This window comes from Ziziphus jujuba, chromosome 11 (genome assembly GCF_031755915.1).
Source record: "Ziziphus jujuba cultivar Dongzao chromosome 11, ASM3175591v1".
In the NCBI taxonomy this organism is placed as follows: domain Eukaryota; kingdom Viridiplantae; phylum Streptophyta; class Magnoliopsida; order Rosales; family Rhamnaceae; genus Ziziphus; species Ziziphus jujuba.
The window spans coordinates 19,173,991-19,188,433 of NC_083389.1; the positions used below are offsets into that span (position 1 = coordinate 19,173,991).

At 29.4% G+C, this 14,443-nt stretch overlaps 1 protein-coding gene across 1 annotated transcript; it reads right to left on the bottom strand.

The window, feature by feature from the left end:
* Positions 1 to 359: 359 nt before the first annotated feature.
* LOC132799988 (uncharacterized) lies at positions 360 to 5,431 on the bottom strand. The gene is made up of 7 exons (XM_060812820.1): positions 5,165 to 5,431; positions 4,947 to 5,025; positions 4,702 to 4,796; positions 4,440 to 4,552; positions 4,052 to 4,145; positions 2,050 to 2,132; positions 360 to 770 (listed from the first exon to the last, which is right to left on the bottom strand). Exons 1-7 carry the CDS (start codon positions 5,346 to 5,348, stop codon positions 714 to 716), a joined length of 705 nt encoding a protein of 234 aa, XP_060668803.1. The 5' UTR covers positions 5,349 to 5,431; the 3' UTR covers positions 360 to 713.
* Between the last annotated feature and the right edge of the window lie 9,012 nt (positions 5,432 to 14,443).

Genomic DNA, 14,443 nt, shown 5'->3' on the forward strand with positions numbered 1-14,443 from the left:
TGGTTTCACAATAAACACCCCTTTCTGTGACAACCAACTTCATTTGTAATTGTATACTCATTAGTGTCTCTTCTACAATGTCACACTTGCAACAACCAATTATTGTCACTGAATATGAAACGGTGCGAAAGACTGCCCTACAGCAACAATATTTTATTGTAAGTGTTGCGCTTTTTTTCTTTTTTTTTTTTTTTTTTTTTTGGGTAGTGTGTAGCAATCACATTTAACTAATCTTTGATCTATTGTAATTCAATTTTATTTTGGACCTAAAGAGATACTAGATTTGCAGCTTGATCATTACCCCAAAAAAATGATAACTTACTAACTGGCTGCGAATAAAATTAAACAGATTAATGAAATGGTGTAGAACAAGTGATGAAGATTTTAATTGCAGGTGGAGAGAAGTTACGTATTGACAATTTTACTGACTTTATTTGGATAACACTAATATAATTATGTCTCAAGACTTAAAAAGCCAAAAAAACCACAAAAGAAAAAAAGAGACGCGTGCATTTCGAACTATCGATCGACCTGATCATTACATTGACCGTGCATTATTCGAACACTCATTTTAGTAATCATCACATTGTCACCTGGTAAATTAACATTACTACTAATGCTTATGATAAGCTAGACCGGTCTACCAATAAGCATCTTATACCTCCACCTTTAAAAATTGTGCGTTGGAGTCACCTTCTTTAAAGCGACCCTTACTAGTAAATCTTGAGTAATGTCACATCGTAAATTGCATGTTCCCCATGTTTCACATCCTGTAGAAGAAGAGCATGCTTGGTTAGGATGGTCCCTAATATAGTTTGGAAGCCTATGGTAAAAATATTTACATTATATTTGGATTGAAGGGAGGTAAAGAAAAGAAATGATAAATTTAATAAGGAAAGAAAGAAAAATATTTATTTAATAATTTTTTGGATGATTAGTAAATGCAAAGTAAAATAAATAATATGAAAGATAATAAATCGTTTCACACAATAAATAATAAGAGTAATTTTGAAATATTAAAAAACACTCATTAAAACAGTCTACTTGCCATTTCTTTCCTGTCGATTTTTTAAGGAAAACAAAGTTGATTAAAATAAAAGAATCTATTTCTTCCTTTACTTTTCCTTTCCATCCCATTCTAATCATCCTGACAAGAAATTTAAATCATTTTCTTCTTATTCCCTCATATTCCATCAATTCAAACTATGTTGTAAGGTTTTGTTTGCATTAGTTCTTTTGAATTTTTTTATTACTTAAAAAAAATCCATTAATACCTTTTAAATTGTTAAATAGTGCAGTTCTATTACATAATTCTTAAAAACAATGTATATTTAACTAAAAATTAAAGAGGAAATTTTTTGCACGTTAATTAATGACATTCATTTTTATTTTTTTATAATTACAAAAATTTCTAATCTAAAGGAGAAAGGGATATATCTCAAACCTACAATTTCATAAATATGGGTGTGAGTGGCATATACCCAATGAGCCAGTCTTGATATTTTTTTTTGAAAACTTAACAACGCTACAAAGGTCAACATTGTTTACTAATTTATTTACAATTTTTTTTTATACATATGCTATTTTATTTACTAATTGATATGACAAATAAAATGATAGTATATTACTAATTTAAAATTTATATAAACTAAATATATAAGTAAAATTCAATCATATCAATTGATATTTTAGATAATTGGTATCCTTGATTTTTAAAATATAGATATAAATGACTTATCAACTGATATAACAATATTTGATTTGGTGAAATAAAATTGATAGGATAATACTATATTGCTAAAAATATATGCCGAAATGCATGTAAGCTTTAGATTTAACTTATCGTATTTTATATATATATTTTGACAAGATGACTTACTATATATCATTTATTTATTTATTTTGACCCGAATAAGATCGAATAACAGAAACAAAAACAACATGAAACACTACTTAAAACAAGCAGAAAATATCTTAATAAGCTGAATTTAATTACAAAATTGAATGTTATTAAACATGTCTTTGTTCGAACTGAAATTAGAACCTGACCTGATGATAACCGGCAAGATTTCGAGGAATAATTATTAGTCTTCTTCCTTTTAATTTCATGGTTGCAATGCCTTCACGGACTCCTGCGGAATAACAAAGTTCATATATGTTTTTTTAATTTATTGGTTCGGTGGGATTTCCAATAGGAACATGGATTGTGATTTATGTGATATTTTGGACCACCTAATTTCATAAATATTTATTATTATTATATAGATAATGCTAATAAATTTTATTATTTGATAGTGATTAGAGAATCTGAATAAGGCTATGGTGTATTTTTAAAATAGATCAATTTTTTGAAAATTTTAAGGTAATGGATAATTATTTATGGATAATTTTTAAATTCAAATTTGAAATGGGTTTAAGCGCTTCAAGAGAAGATGATAAAATTAGCATTAATGTCAACATAAATCATAGGATTTTTCATGCAATTTCCATAATTAACAAAATAGTCAAAAATCTAGAAAATGAGCGACTACAACATGAAAAGGAATCTTCACACCTGAAAACTCCTCTATGGAAACTTTCCTTTAGAAACTCTCTATAAGTTTTCAGAAATTATTTCCTTTTAGTAGTTTTATTGTTTTAGCAATTCTTGATTTTTGTTTATAGAAATTGTTACCTTTTAGTAATTTTATTGTTTTAGCAAGTCTTGATTTTTGTGTTTATTTTATCGTTAATCTAGATTTCTACCATTTTCTTTAAATAAATTTCATTTTATTAAGTTTTATTTGTTTGGCATTAAAAGAACTTTTAAATTGTTTTGCTTTCTACAATTTTAATGTGGTTGTTTGATATTAGTCAGGTATTCTGCATAATTAATTAATTAAATTTTTATTATTTTAATTTTCTTAAATGTTTTAATTTTTAAGATGGCATGCCTGAACCATTCAGAGACATAGTGTTATTAAAAAAAGAAAAAAAAAAACAAAACAAAAATTTCCAATAGTTGTACAAAAGTTGGAAGGGCTTGTTGTTAATGTGACATAGATGCTTACTTAATTTTGGGTCAGCTAAAAAATCAATTTCTAGTGGTTATGTCTAATATAGTAAATTTTTTTTGTCTATCTATGTTTTCCTTTCAAAGATTATATTTTCAATAAGGATTGTTTTTAGTTTCTTACTAAGTTACAATATCTAATCTAATAGATCTTTCAAAAGTAGATATTAACCTCACTGTATTGTATTATCTTTCAACACATTAGCTTGACAGATTCTTTAATCATCCATTGGAAAGCATCTTTTTCAATGATTATCTATCTTTTTGACATGACGGAAGAATTTCAGCAATTTACATAGAAATTGAGTATTTGGTTGTACACAATAAAAAACAGTTTTAAAATTATTTTTGGTATTTTTATTTTTTTAATTATTGTATTGAATGATTTTTTTTTTAATTTTTTTTTTTTTTTACAAGCACTTGTTCAAAGAAACATCTTTAGTTCTTACATTTTACCCAAAAAATACATTTAGGCTATATTTGGTATACAAATAATTATTTCTTTAAAAATAAGAATAGCTATTTATGGGAATAGAAATCGGTAAAAAGAATGATAATTCCTATTTATATGTTTGATAAAAATATTGACTTAAAATCAAAGTTTAGCTTTTATAATTTTTTTTTAAATATTCTTTGTTAAAAATAAATCAAAAGTTAAATTTTATATTTATTTATCTATTTTTAATATGAGATAATTAATGTAAATCTAAATATGATAGGAATATTACAAAATTTATCCAAATTAGAAACTCTGAGATTTTAAAAAAGAATTGCTGTTTTTTCAAATATATGCATATCTATTTGTATAAAATAGCTATTGTCAAATTCAAAAACTTATCAACTATAAAAAAAATAAAAAAAAATTATAGAATATGTATTTTATTCCTATGTTTATTCAATAAACTGAATATATTAATTTTTTTATTTGAAAATATTTATTAAAACTCCAGAAATACTAAAAGCACGCTTAAATATAAAAATACTAAATTGTTCTTTCACCTGTAGGAATTTTATCAAACCGGATCGTCTGCTCTGGTGTGTCTGGGCTTGCGCGATTCTTTCGCTCGTCATAGATTTTGTAGCGTATAACAATCTGCAAGTGTACAGTTTCAAAATTAAGAAAACACCTGTCGTTCAAATAATTAATTGTCAAGATGGAATATTCGGCGGATTGATATATGCATCTCTTTTACTATTTAATTTTCCTCCAGTATATATATATATATATATATATAGTTTTATTCCGCCGTTCCACATCATATGGGCGTAGGTAGTATTTTGTGAAAAGAGACTGATGATATTTTTACATAAATTGGGCACCAGCATAAGATGGCGCTGCCCAATAGAATATATTATATATGTACATATATTATGAAGATTAACAAACCTTGCCACCCTTTTGAATACACTTTCCATTTTCGCCGTGTACAATATCTTTGTACAAGATACCATTTTCAGTTGACTCATAATCACCCCGATTTGTAATTTCGTGAGGATTACCTGGATATAATTTCAGCATAACAATATTTTTTCATATGTATTTCCTTCAAAAGATATGTATAATCGATTAATGCAACAACTTTTTCCCCAAAAAAAAAAAAAAAAAAAAAGAAGAAAGAAAAAAGATTAATGCAACAAATTTAATTTACCTTGTCCACTAAATTTTGGGAAGTATCGATCTGCCGTTGTCCCCATTCCGTAATCATTAGAACGATCCCCGATGTTAATAGATCTTATCTGCGAGCTGCCCACACAAAAAGTAACTATACCAGATTGGAAAACTAAAAAACTGTAAACAACATTCGGGAAACAAAATAATTCTTTTCTAATCCAAAAGAATATTAATTCTAGTCACCTACCAATCAGGTTATCGGAAAAAAAAAAAAAAAAATACCCGTTAAGGCTTTTATGCTTTAGTTGCCAATTGGAAGTCCCTTGCCTGATAAATGCTGCCCTTAGAAGACCAGTATTATCTGTCGGAAAATTAAATATCGTATTTATCGGTTTAATTAATTAGAACATATATATATATATATATATATATATATATAATTCCTTCTGAAAATCAGGCATCAATTAAATACGGAAGAGATCTGGAAGAGATGGACCTACAAGGATTAGGAAACGATTGGTTCAAAATGAGAGATGATGCAGAGAATTTGGTCGACATGGTTGCAAGAGGTTTAATCTTCCAAGCAATATGTTGTCTCGCCCAAATGTTGGAGGAAGCGACAAGATAGATACAGCGAAATGATTTCTCGGTAGTGGAAGAAAGTGCAGCGCCCATGATCACCATCGATGCTAGATTTTTCTTTTTTTTCTTTATGTTTGTTTGTTTGTTTATGGCTGGACTACTATAAGGTTTAATTTGCTGATAATGCTCCGCCATCGGTGGAAATTTAAATATAAATGATGAGAGTCAAGTCAACTATTGTATGCGTAATGAAAAAAAAAAAAAACATTATATGTATGTAATACGTACGACAGTACAAGCGGGAGGGATTAGAAAATTATATGCTTTTTATTGTATTTTATTTTTTTTATCGCAATAGCCATTCTGATTGACTATTCAAATTTTAGGTCAATGGCTGCAGGCTTCTTACAAAAAAAAAAAAAAAAAGTATATATATATATATATGCGCAATTATTATTTATTAGTTGATAGGGCCGGTTCTGGGTCTTTCTCATGCATTCAAAATGTTCCCACGTAATAAAATTGTACCGAATTTTTATTAAAAATTCCGTAAAATTTGCCCATAATTGAGATATAACTCAATAATACAAATCAAATATTATAAATATTTTAAATAGAATTCATACAAAATTATCAATGTAAATATCAAGGATCCCAAATCTAAGATTCAAGAGAGAAAAACCGATAATATAATATAATATATATATATATATTAAGTTAATGTACCAGAGTAATTTAAAGAGTTTAAATGAATGAATACAAATATTGAAAGGGCTTCATATAATTTATACATCAGAATCAATAAAAAAAAAATATATATATATATATATATATATATATTATTGTCAAAGTCAAAGAAAATAAACAATACATTAGCAGTGGAATCATATACAAACATTGAAGATGCTTGGATATGATGTAAGTAATCTGTCAGCTGAGATCTAGGAGAATAGTTTAAAAATAAAACTATAAGACAAACTTAGTGAGTGAAATAAAATAATAACATGAAAATAGTCATTTATCTTTAAAACCATTCTCTCAAACTCTCCTTTTCACTCTTTTAAAATTTTTAATGTTTTCGAAAACGTTTTTATAAATCCATTGAATTTTCTCCCATAAACATAATAAATCTCATATTCCATATGGAAATTATTTATAAAATATGATAACAGTTATAACCTTTTGTACTTAAATAAATTATATTTTTTAGAAATAACTCATAAGCAAAAATAATAGTTTCATAATTATAATCTATATGATACTAACTTATGTGCCATGTCCAATTACAAATCTTGTTATATACGATCCTCGGCGTACTTGAAGTGTCGCAGAGATGAGACATCTTAACCAGCCTCTACATCACATGATAATAGCAAAGGGTTGGGCAATGTATATATATATATATATATATATAATCATAAACCATATCCATAACCCTGTTCATATCTATATATGTAATAACGGTATTTGCTTGGCACACAGTATTACAGATCCACATCTCATCTTTATCCTATTACAAAAATTAAATCTACATCTCACCTTTATCGTGTAACCAAAATTATTCTTTATTCTCTTATATTCATATTGAAGAACTTAGTGTAAATATTTAGCATGTCATATACAAATCAAATATAACTAATAAAATATTATCAATAAAATAATCAAAATTTTATTAATGCTAAAGATTTTATCATATAAAGTTGTAAAATAATAATCAATCAACTTACTAAAACTTTTTAAATACCAAAATTCACAATTTCACTATGAGCATATTAAAACTTGGAAACATTTAAAAACTTAGCAAAAATCACATGAAATAATAACTTTTATATATATTCATGCATATAAACATATAAAATTATGTAAACATAATTTATCCAAATTTCCATAAAACTTCAAGATCAAGAAATTATGAATTTAACATACCCAAAATATTTATGAAAGAAAAATCCACTAACAGATCAAAGCTCAATCCTTATCCGCTATTGAGTTGCCTCCGATCTCAATTCTAGTACATAAAATATAATAAGAAAACTTTTTAGGCTTTTAAAAATTAAATTAGAGACATTTTTGTTGTAACACCCTGTCCCAAAAAATGCCCGAAATTTTAGAACTTTGAGCGAATTTGACCAACTCAATAGTTTGTAGACCCCAGGTTTGACTTTTTGTATCATTAATATTTTAGTTTGACCGGTGTATCATTGTAGAAGACGTCGATACGATTTCATGGACTGGTGGCATGCTAATTTCTGATTTATGGATAAAAAGTTATGGTTCTATAAAATTTTGAACATCAATTTTATACAGTGTCCAAATCAGTCCTAGATTTTTACTTGCTAGTGACCCAAGGCTCTATACAAATGTTGGAACGCATGCCCAACAGATAACAAATTTCAAAAATACATGTTATGTCCCCAAACAAAATAAACCTCTCTCTAGACCCATGGATCCAAAATCGGGTCAGCCCAAACCAATTATCGCCCAGCCGGGGCACCATCATTTTATCCAAATCTGGCCACCTCCTTTATACATGCAACACATGAGAAGGAAGGCCACTCAACGGTAAGCTCTATCATGAAATTTCACGGCTAATAGCTAGCCAACGCGCCTACAGTGGGCTAATGAATTTGGTAGTGGCAGAGTGGATCGCCGGAGTTTTTGGGTTTTTCGGTGCTCTGTTTGCCAAGATTCCTCACCGTTTGAGAGAAGGAAATTTGGCCAAGTTTAGAATGTCAACAGGATGGGGCGGAGCGGGTTTTTAAAATTCCATCCCCGTCCCCGCGAAGAATTTTCTATCCCGTCCCTGCGGTTTTCCCTGTTTCTTTATGGGGTGGGCGGGGATGGAGATTCCCCAATCGGGGATAGGGTGGGGCAGTTTTCTCCCTTTTGTTTTTTTATCATTCATATAATTTTTTTTTTGAAAAATTTATATAATTTTATTTATGAATAAAATGTAAATAAAGTGACTAAAATGCAACAAAATACATCGATGTTGGCAACCAAAGTTGAGGGCTTAGTGTTGGAGCTTGTAAGAAAAGAAAAAAATGATGTTTTACATAAATGAAACTAGAAAAAAAATTAAAAAAATAAATAAATATATATACCGGGCCGGGTTTGGGGCGGGGTGTTTATTCCCTGTTCCTGGCCCATCCTCAGTTGGGGTTTTAAACCTTTGCCCCTAGCCTGCCCCGTAATCCCAATTTTTCGGGAAATAACTGCCCCGTTAGGAGCAGTGCACTGCAGGGATCGGGTCGTGCGGGGTAAATTGCCATTCCTAGCCAAATTTTTCGGCGACTAAAGTCACCGTTGGACCAAGGTGACACACCATTTTATTTCTTATCTCTAAGGCTTTCCGTTAATATAATATTTGCAAATTTTGAACATTGTTTGATTTTTTTTTTCCATTTTTGGATCAATCAGTTAAATACCGGATAAATTTAGACTATGTTTGGACAAAATTACTCAATTTGGAGAAAATTGAAGTTAGATTAGTGTAATTAGATATTAATAGGATCCATTAGAAGGTTCAATTTTGAAAAATTGACCTTTGGGTGAAAACCCAATTTTTGGGTACTGGGTCTTAAGGGTACGCTGTATAATTGGACCGCTCAGTTTCCAATTTATGTAATTTTCTAGTTGTACAAATCATTTTAAGACCTTTGGTATATTCCAATGTCTTTGGTTTAATTGTTGGAGCTTGAAAAATATTTTATTATTATTATTTTATTATATTACAGGCACTCATATTGAGTCTAAAGGCGATCCTACAGGGGAGTAGAGTGAGCATCTATAGTACTCTGAGTGGTTACAACTTTTTAAAATGTTTTGGGTTTGCAGTATATTATATATGTGGTTTGAATATTTTAAGTATATATCGTTTGATTTAAATGATTATTTTATACATATATGAATATCAGCATTTACATATATGTGTTATTAATTTATGTGACTCTTGACAATATTTTAAATGGTTTTTAACTCTATTGAGTTCATAATGGATTTGTGGATTACGGGATTTAGATATTTTGATATTTGAAATGAAGTTTTAATAATTTTGAAAAGTAATCAATTTTGAGAAAGCTGATTGGAAATTATATATTTTTAAGCATGTTTAAGTGTTTTTATAATTTTATGTGCTTAAAAATGATTTATGGTGATATATATTTCACTGTGGTAGTTATAATTTTGGCATGAAATGATGATTTGGAATTTTTTGATATTTAAACAAATGGTTGGATTTTAATATTAAATTATATTTTATGATATAGTATTGTTTTGAGGGTATAGTGATAGAAAGATTGTTTTATGGATACTGTATTGTTTATTTTAATTTGGTTTACCATATAGTACCAGTATTTGCGGATAAGTATCATATTATAGTGCACAGATTTACTACAGGTTTATTATTGCCATGATACTTTTCGTGTATTAAGGATCGTGAGGCTGGGTTCATCCCATAGGTTTATTGTGCCACATCGCCCTAGGATGCTTTTTTGTCCAAGTCTAGTCATCATCTTTATACATGCACCACAAGAGGAGAAAGCCACTCAACAGCAACCTCCACCATGAAATTACATAGCTAATAGCTAGCTGATGAGCCCAGATCAAGCCGTTGAATTCGGCGGTAGCTGGCTGAGTGGGTCTCCAGATATTTTGGGTTTTTCGACCACTCTAGGCCAACCCACACACCCTTACCCTTTCCCCCATTTTTGGACCTCTAAAGCCATTCCCATGCTTCGTTTGCCAAGATTCCTCACCATTTGAGAGATACATCAACAGAGAATTTAGCCAAGTTTTCTAGCCACCGAAGTCACTGTTGGATTGAGGTGAACACAATATTTTATTTATTATCTCTTGAACTTTCCATTGATATAAAATTTATGAATTTTGGATATCATTTGATACTTTTTCCATTTTTGGGACAGTTAGATAAATATCGGATAAATTTGGACTATGTTTAGACAAAATTGGACAAATTGAATAAAATTTGATATTGATATGATCCATTGAAAGGTTTAATTTTGAAAAATTGGGCTTTGGCTGAAAAGCCTAAATTTTGGGTACCAAATCCTAAAGGTACATTGTATAATTGAGCCGCTTGGTGTCCAATTTATGAATTTTCTAGTTGTACATATCATTTTAAGACCTTTGGCGTATACCAATGTCTTTGGTTTAGTTGTTGGAGTCTGAAAAATATTTTATTATTATTATTTTATTACATTGTAGGCACTTGTGTTGAGCTTGGAGGCGATCCTGCAAAGGAACAGGAGTGAGCATCTACAGTACTGTGAATGGTTATATCTTTTTAAAATGTTTTGGGCATGCGGTATACTATATATATGGTTTGAATATTTTAAGTATATATCGTTTGATTTAACTGATTATTTTATGCATATATGAATATCAGAATTTACATATATGTGTTATTAATTTATGTTACTCTTAACAAGATTTTAAATGGTTTTGAACTCTATTGAGATCATAAAGGACTTGTGGATTACGATGTTTAAATATTTGATATTTGAATTTACGTTTTAATAATTTTGTAAAGTAATTGATTTTGAGAAAGCGGATTGAAAATTATATGTTTTTAAGCATGTTTAAGTATTTTATAATTTTATGTGCTTAAAAATCGTTTATGGTGATATATATTTCACTGTGGTATTTATAATTTTGGCATAAAATGATGATTTGGATTTTTTGGGATATTTAAACAAATGGTTGGATTTGAATATTAAATTATATTTTATATAACAATTGTTTGGAGGGTATAATGATATAAAGATTGTTTTATGGATACTGTATTGTTTATTTTAATTTGGTTTACCATATAGTACCAGTATTTGCGGATTAGTATTATATTATAGCGCATAGGTTTGCCACGATACCTGTAATATGTTAAGGGTCGTGAGGTTGGGCTCGTCCCATAGGTTTATTATTGCCACAATACTTTTCGTGTATTAAGAGTTGTGAGATTGGAGAACAAGTTTGGGTTTTGTAAAATAATTTTTAAATGGGGAACCTTTCGAAAGAGTAAAATGAAAGGTATTGATAAAAAGTTTTACCGAAAATAGAGAAAATAATACTTTGCCACTCATTGAGATATCTTTATCTCACGTTTTATTTATTTTTAAATTCGTTCCCCTAGGTCCAGGTAGTTAACTGGCGGTCTACTTCAAGTCCAAACCAGTTCTAGATTTTTGCTTGTTAGTGACCCAAGTCTCTATACAAATGTTGGAAAGCATGCCCAACAGTTAACAAATTTCAAAAATACATGTTATGTTCCCAAACAAAAGAAACCTCTCTATAGACCCACGGATCCGAAATCGGGTTAGCCTGAACCAATTTTCTGCCCAACCGGGCCAACGTCGTTTTGTCCAAATCTGGCCATCGAGTTTATACACACAACACATGAAAAGGAAGGCCACTCAACAGTAACCTCCACCGTGAGTCTGAAGGCAATCCTGTAGGGAAGCAGAGTGAGCATCTATTGTACTACGAGTGGTTATAACTTTTTAAAATGTTTTAGGTTTGCAGTATATTATATATGTGGTTTGAATATTTTAAGTATATATTGTTTGATTTAAATGATTATTTTATATATATATATATATATATATATGAATATCAACATTTACATACATATGTTATTAATTTATGTGACTCTTGACAAGATTTTAAATGGTTTTTAACTCTATTAAGTTCATAATGGATTTATGGATTATGGTAGTGAAATATAAATCACCATAAACCATTTTTAAGCACATAAAATTATAAAACACTTAAACATGCTTAAAAACATTTATAGTTGGCATGAAATGATGATTTAGAATTTTTGGAATATTTAATCAAATTGTTGGATTTAAATATCAAATTATGTTTTATGATACAATATTGTTTTGAGAGTATAATCTAAAGATTATTTTATGGATACTGTATTCTTTATTTTTATAGCGCGCAAGTTAGTCACGATATCTGTAGTATGGTAAAGGTCGTGAGGTTGGGTTTATCCCACAGGTTTACTATTGCCACGATACATTTCATATATTAAGGGTCATAAGGTTGGATTCATCCCACAGGTTTAATGTGCCACATCACCTTAAGACGCTAAGGGACATAAGGTGGGTTTATCCCATAAGTTTCATTTCTTTTACTGTCCGGTGGTGTTCCATGATGCCGTACACCACTTGGCAATGCTAGGTATATCATATGATACATTATTTATGTTTCTAGTTATATTACTAATTTTTCTAATATTTATGGTTTTTACTACGCTTCCATAATTGTGTTGTGAAATTGTGTTTTTATTATTTTATGCTCAATATTTATATCACGATTAAAACAGTTTATGGTTTTTTGACTATCATTTACTTTATACTATTAGAGTATCGATTTTATGATATTGATTTGGGGTAAAAGTTTGGGTTTTGCCAATAAGTTTTAAACGGGAAACCTTTCAAAAGAGTGAAACAAGAGGTATTGAGGGAAAGTTTTACAGAAATAAAGTATTATTTTCTTATTATACTATTCCACTCACTGAGACATAATTATCTCATATTTTATTTATTTTTAAATTCATTCCCTAGGTCCAAGCAGTTAACTGACAGTCTATTTCGGGCACACCTTGTTAATTTGTGCTTTTCACAGCAGCAGCAATACCTATCTTTCTTTATTTATCCTTATCTTTCTAGATTATTTATATTAATTGTATTTCTAAATTTTACAAATACTTTTAGAATGCTCTCATCAAGATATTAGACATAGTATTGACCATATTATATATGTGTAGTTATGGCCAGTTGTATGATGGGCTGTAGTTGTGGACCATAGTTGCGGATTTGTATGCTGTTGTGGTTTTATCTACATATTGAGGTATTATTCGATATTACATGTGTTCGTTTATCCACATTTTAAGTGGTTCCAAAAGGACTAATTATACTACGAGCTCTTAATATCCGATACCCAAAATTATTGTTTGTCAACCAAGATCAATATTATAAGATTGAAGCTTCCATTGGATCCTACTAGCATATAATTATACGGTATCAACTTCAATTTAATTCAAAGTTATTGAAACACATTCCAATTTTATTCGATAATAAAGTAATTGACCCAAAAATGAAAAACTAATCAAACAACCACCAAAATTCATAAATTATATATCAATGAAAAGCTTGTGGAATGGATAAAGGATTGTAAGCTCACCTTGGTTACAAAATGTCGCTGGTGATTAAAAAATGCTCCCAAAGTTCCTCCCAAATTTGATCTCTTCATATCGCATGAATATAATGGAATTAGAGCAAAAGGAGGTTAGAAATGGAATCAGGGGGTTCAAAAATAGTGGATAAGAGGTATTGTACAGATTGAAATGGCCTAAAATGGCCAATTTTCTAGGGACTCAATCGGAATGCTGGCAATGGCTTCAAGCTGCCTGTTCCCAATGGGTTTCCAGTTTGATCATCATGAAAATTAATGGCTAAAAATTGATCAAATCCGGCAAAACCCGAACAGCATGGAGGTGGGTTGTTGGGTCGACTCAATTTTAGGCTATCTGTAGGCATTCACATAGGTTTTGGGTTTCTTAAGGATGGTTTGGGTATTTTTAAATTTGTTTAAGCTAGGCACACTCCCCCATATATTTATAAGCCTTCAATAAACTACAAAACAAAAACTTAAATTGATTTAGACAGAGGAAAAAATAGTTATGCTTAAAATTGTTCAAAACTATAACTTTTTAACAATAACCTATAATTTGGTATATTGTCGGTCTACGAACTCATATCGACGAGCTCTGTGCAATAGTTTAGAAGTTAAAGCCAAATCGCGTCTCCAAAGTAAAATAAAACTTGATCCCGTATAAAAGTTAAATTTGGTTAAACTTGGTTATTCCTAACCAAACCACTCAAATATTCAAATTCTATGTGTTTCACCAAAATGGATTGTTACACTAGTATTGTGGCATATGGTTGTTGCTTAGCTTTTAAATGTTGGCCAATCACAATTTATCACATGATAATAAAAAATAAAAAATAATAAAAGAAAGTATTATTCTTACCCAAAAAAAAAAAAAAAATATATATATATATATATAGTTATTATTTATAAGTAATGTGTCAGATGGTAGTTGATTAGCTTTTAAATGTTGGAAAACACAATTAATATTCATCAGTAGTAAAGCAGATGGTAATTGGTTAGCT

Bases quoted from the DNA above. Each gene is read 5' to 3' on its own strand.
- LOC132799988 (XM_060812820.1), bottom strand. From the start codon at position 5,348: ATGGTGATCATGGGCGCTGCACTTTCTTCCACTACCGAGAAATCATTT. The intron at 4,146-4,439 runs GTTTGTTAATCT...GTACACTTGCAG, and splicing joins GTATTCAAAAGGGTGGCAAG to ATTGTTATACGCTACAAAAT. The intron at 771-2,049 runs GTCAGGTTCTAA...CTTCTTCTACAG, and splicing joins ATCTTGCCGGTTATCATCAG to GATGTGAAACATGGGGAACA.